Here is a 5,009-nt window from a genome sequence, read left to right on the forward strand (position 1 = left end):
TTATTTAGTTGTTTTTTCTTTTAGGGGGGAAGGGGGATGGGGGTGTAGGCGGACTATTCTGGAATAATGTTACGGAATTGTTGATAATTTGAGACAAGAAAAGTATTGGCAGATCAAATAAGAGTTGTCACTTCTGTATACCTGCATGTATTTTTAAGATCTTGTAAAGCCAAGAAAGTTTTCCCTCTTTGACAATGAAGTATTATCTTTATCTTGATCTTAAATTTGCGGGCTGTGTATGTTACGCTGCTGTCTTCCCATGATGTTCCAGAATGCAACAGTGTTGCATGTCTTTGTTACAAACTGTCCTTTAACCTACTTACGTAGTCGTTTTCATGTCTTCTTTCAAACTTTTACAACAAAGTTCAGTAAAAAATATTTTTTTTAAAGTGCGCGACAATGTTAAAAACACAGAAGACTCTTAAATAAAAAAAGTTGAAGAAGCAATTTGGTAAGTGGTTTTATCAAAAGATGAACTTTATTCTCGCTGATAATTTCACTCATGGATGAACATGATGATATATGCCGAGACACGGACTTGAATGGTGCTGTTTGTTGAGCTGTGAGTGTGTTGGGTGGATCAGTGTGTAGAGCAGATGAGCTGTCAGTGTGTTGTCAGTGTGTTGAGCGGATGAGCTGTGGGTGTGTTGTTGAGTAGATCAGAAGGAGAAGCCGACACTGACCCCAACACGACCCCCGGAGTGAGACCCGTAGCCTACGTCCACTCCCACACTCCAGCCTGGGGACACAAAACACGCAAGTATCTGTGATATGTTTTTTTAGTAAGGTTTTACGGCGCTCGCAACTGCATAAGGTCATATGAGCGCCAAGGGGTGGATGTCAACAGAGAAGTGCAAACAGGAAATCAGACTTACTCTGCTCACCTCTCTAGCTTCAACAGCACAAAGTCTGCTTCGATTATCAAGGCCCCCCGGAAATAACAGGTCACATGAGAGTGACAAACATACAAAAGAAGTAGAGAAACAATGACGATAGTAAGGATGAGGAAAGACAAAGCAGGAGTTCCCCCTATGTTATTCCTGCACAATATTAGCATGACATTGAAAAATCAGCCCATTTACAATTCTATTGTGCATAAAAACATGTTTATATCCCCCCTTTGGAATGGCCTAAAGACACTTCAATTACTGACACTGCCCTGAGGGGGGGGGGGGGAAGGGGGGTGGGGGGGGAGGGGGGAGTATGTGTGATTGACGGGCGGCTAGAGATGATGATTTGTTTTTGTTTCCTAAATTTTAATGGGCCTGGTGGACTCCACGAAAAAAATGTTGGAGCGAGAACGAGGCTCTTTTTCGACTCCAATATCATTATACTCCACTCGTCTCAATAACTCCATTCGAGTTGCCATTGTTCTTGGACATTCAAACATATGTTTGACTTCCTCCTTTTCATGGTTACATCTTCGGCAACGTGGGCTGAGCTGTTCATTCACAAAGTTCTGATACCATCTCAAGCTCCAATGATGGTCCGACTGCAGTCTTGCTAGATGATGATGATGATGATGATGATGATGATGATGATGATGATGATGATGATGATGGTGATGGTGATGGTGATGGTGAGGATGATGATGAGGTGGGGCAGAGTTGATGGTAGCGAGAGAAGAGAATGGTGACAACGATAGTGGCGGGGACGACAGAGAAAGTGTTTGTGTTTGAGGCTAGTGCTGGTGAAGACAGCGATTGTGTCATCTAGGCTGAGGTTTGTGAAATCAATTGGTCTCTGAGTGAAATGTTCATTCACAACTGTGGTATTGTCTAAAGGAAATTTTACTCCACATATTCTGCTGCTCCACCTCCAACCCTGAAAGTGAACCCAAGGTTCCGAACTAAGCTTTGTTCATTAATTGTACTTACCTCTTTTGGAGAGTGCCTGAAAAAAATAAAATAAAAATAAAATGTCACTTTAGTTCTTTCACAACACCACCAATCTCACCTGAGCATGAACTAATTTGATGACAAAAACAAAACAAAATAGATAAACAAAAACAAAAAAGCACAGTGAGGGAGAGATAATAATTAACCGGGTGATTATTGCCATCAATATGAATACTGCATGAGGATCTAGAGGTTTACATCGTTAGCTCGCAGGTTGAATTACGCTGGGGGTGTCGGGCAATCCATTTTCTACTAAATCTTGTAGATTTTAAAACAATTAAAAGTTGAAAAGAGTGATCTACATAATCTAAGTTTCCTTGTTAAAATAATTTCTCATAGAAAACTACAGGAGTGTGGTTCTAAAGGTTTGTGAGTCTGCTAAAACACTTACCCGCTTGTTGTTGCTGGTTCCTGGAGAGATACGAAGGAAAGGTATCACGGTAAGTGGTGAGACAAAGAAAAGGTATCATGGTAAGTGGTGAAACAAAGAAAAAGTATCATGGTAAGTGGTGAGACGAAGAAAAGGTATCATGGTAAGTGGTGAGACAAAGAAAAGGTATCATGGTAAGTGGTGAGACAAAGAAAAGGTATCATGGTAAGTGGTGAGACAGAGAAAAGGTATCATGGTAAGTGGTGAGACAGAGAAAAGGTATCATGGTAAGTAGTGAGACAGAGAAAAGGTATCATGGTAAGTGGTGAGACCTAGAAACAGTATCATGGTAAGTGATGAGATAAAGAAAAGTTTTGACGATCTTCTACTGTAAGACAAAACGACACTGTTAATGCGCTCTTTTTTATGTCTTCAAAACGGTGCTGTGGGGCTGTCCATAACAAAGGTTTGTCCATAATAAATACTTTCTTACAAATTTTGATCAGTAAATGGAACATATTATACCTTATGTGAACTGTTAGTATGGGTCTAATTGTGTCATTTTCTGCACTTTAATGTATGGGTTGTTGGAGGGTGCCAGTGGCAGGTCTTCCCCCTGTTGTTTCTGTCTATCTGTCAGACTTTTTTCCAAGCACTACATTGTTGTGATTGTGTCGATGTGCTTCCCTTGGGTCAAACACACGCCCTTAGGTTAGGACGTAAAGACAAGCAAAAAGACTGCAGAGAGTGACAAGGAGAAAGGTACAGGAAACTGAACCACTTTAGAAAGACACAAGTCAAGCCTAGAAGAACACATGTCAGGTGTATAAAGACACAAGTCAAGTGTAGAAAGACACAAGTCAAGCCTAGAAGAACACATGTCAGGTGTAGAAAGACACAAGTCAAGCCTAGAAGAACACATGTCAGGTGTATAAAGACACAAGTCAAGTGTAGAAAGACACAAGTCAAGCCTAGAAGAACACATGTCAGGTGTATAAAGACACAAGTCAAGTGTAGACAGACACAAGTCAAGCCTAGAAGAACACATGTCAGGTGTATAAAGGCACATGTCAAGTGTGGAAAGACACAACTCAAGCCTACAGCCCCGCGCGTACCTTGGTTTGTCCCCGCCAGTCTCAGGATGTCGGTCACATAGGACACTGCATGGGAGGAAGAGAAAAAATCAATTGATAATAGCAAGAGGAAATACAGTTCTCAGCGTCAGATGTCGAATGATCAATATCATTTAATCATGCACCCCCCCCCACCTTTTGTAAAAAAATGTTTGCATGTTTGCATTGATGATGACGATGATGATGATCCCTATTTCCTACCAGTGTCAGTAACGATGGTAGCAAAGGATATGATGTCACTCATTTTCTCTCTACAGTTAGCAATGATTTAGTAAAAGATCCAGAGAATATATCTAGTCGTCTAACGTCCGTATTTCCTACCTGTGTCAGTAACGATGATAGCGAAGGATCTGTTACTCATTTTCTCTTTAGAGTTATCGTTGTTGGAGTAAAAGACTCAGAGAAATCATCTAACGTCCGTGTGTCCTACCTGTGTCAGTGACGATGATAGCGAAGTATTTGCTGGTTCAATTTTCTTTCTGTAGTTAGCAGTGTTGGAGGGAAAGACTCAGAGAAATTATCGAACGTCCGTGTTACCTACCTGTGTCAGTGACGATTCCCTGCATGGCCCGGGCTGTGTCCTTGATGGCCGTCAATGTCACTCGGGTGGATTGTCCGGCCGCTGGGTACGTGGAGATGACGTAACGAGAGGCGGTTTAGTTTGAGGGCACAGTTTGACACAAGACTTTAAACATGATCTTTTCATTGGTTTCGGCGAGATTTACTATTTATCAAAAGTCATTACTTGCGTAATAAAGTCCTATTGTATGACGACTTAGCTGACGTAAAAGAAGTGTTGAGAAGGACGTAAAACTCTCGAGATCATCCTATCAGATGTTGGCGAAGTGAGTGGCTAATCCTCCGGCACTGAGCTGACCTACTTCTGTTAGGTGAAAATGATGACCAAGACACACGCCCTGCACTTCTGCTGGTCGCTGGTGACAGTTTGAGTCCATCACAGATATAGCCAAATCTCGTAAGAAGAAAACGTGAAAATCTAATATTGTATTGAAGGCCTGAGTTAGAATCCTAAAAGAGGTAGTTTGGAAAATTTTCTAAGGTCTTTTGATTGTTACTTCGGGTGGGTATCATAATAATATGACAAACAGGAAAATGAAAAAAAGCATACAGACCTAAAAGGACAGAAAAAAAGAAAACAACAACGGCCACCGCATTTTTTTGTTAAAAAAAAGGTCAAAGGAAAGGAGAGGTAAGAACCCCCCCCCCTCCCACCTGAGAATTTCAAAAATAGTCCTGTATTAGTTTTGTCAAGAAGTGTGACAAATGTGGGAACAGACGAGAAGAACGGACCTTGTTGTTCCCTGGCAGTGTCCACCAGACTGTCCCACAGCCTCAGCGCCGCCGCCATCTTTTCTCCCTGCACCGTCATGGCGTCTGTGGAGACGGCGAACAGTGACGTCATTAGTAGGTCACTATGGCAACACTTCCGGGAAGGGAAGAACGTAACTGTGGCAACTTTATCTAATCTTCGGAGTACATAGTTCTTTCTCGACAGGCTACTTGAAAATGAAAGCTTAATATTATGGATATAAATATTAAAAGAGATTTTATCTAATCTTCAAAGTACGTATTTCTGTCTTCATATGT

The 5,009-nt window shown here is 41.4% G+C and overlaps 1 protein-coding gene across 2 annotated transcripts in view; it reads right to left on the minus strand.

Annotated features, from left to right (window-relative positions):
* Positions 1–452: 452 nt before the first annotated feature.
* Positions 453–5,009, minus strand: part of LOC101859447 — a 5,407-nt gene continuing 850 nt past the window's right edge. Inside the window, exons 1-6 of one of the 2 annotated variants that reach the window (XM_013089536.2) lie at positions 4,713–4,979; positions 3,943–4,023; positions 3,384–3,428; positions 2,290–2,309; positions 1,878–1,893; positions 453–739 (exon numbers count right to left, since the gene is read on the minus strand). In XM_013089536.2, coding sequence (XP_012944990.1) covers positions 660–739; positions 1,878–1,893; positions 2,290–2,309; positions 3,384–3,428; positions 3,943–4,023; positions 4,713–4,824 — 354 coding nt within the window. In that variant the 5' untranslated portion in view covers positions 4,825–4,979 and the 3' untranslated portion in view covers positions 453–659. Of the gene's footprint in view, positions 740–1,877; positions 1,894–2,289; positions 2,310–3,383; positions 3,429–3,942; positions 4,024–4,712; positions 4,980–5,009 lie in introns of those variants that run through there. The other variant, XM_005110960.2, reaches the window with a different exon arrangement.

This window comes from Aplysia californica, unplaced genomic scaffold, assembly GCF_000002075.1.
Source record: "Aplysia californica isolate F4 #8 unplaced genomic scaffold, AplCal3.0 scaffold00973, whole genome shotgun sequence".
Classification (NCBI taxonomy): Eukaryota; Metazoa; Mollusca; class Gastropoda; order Aplysiida; family Aplysiidae; genus Aplysia; species Aplysia californica.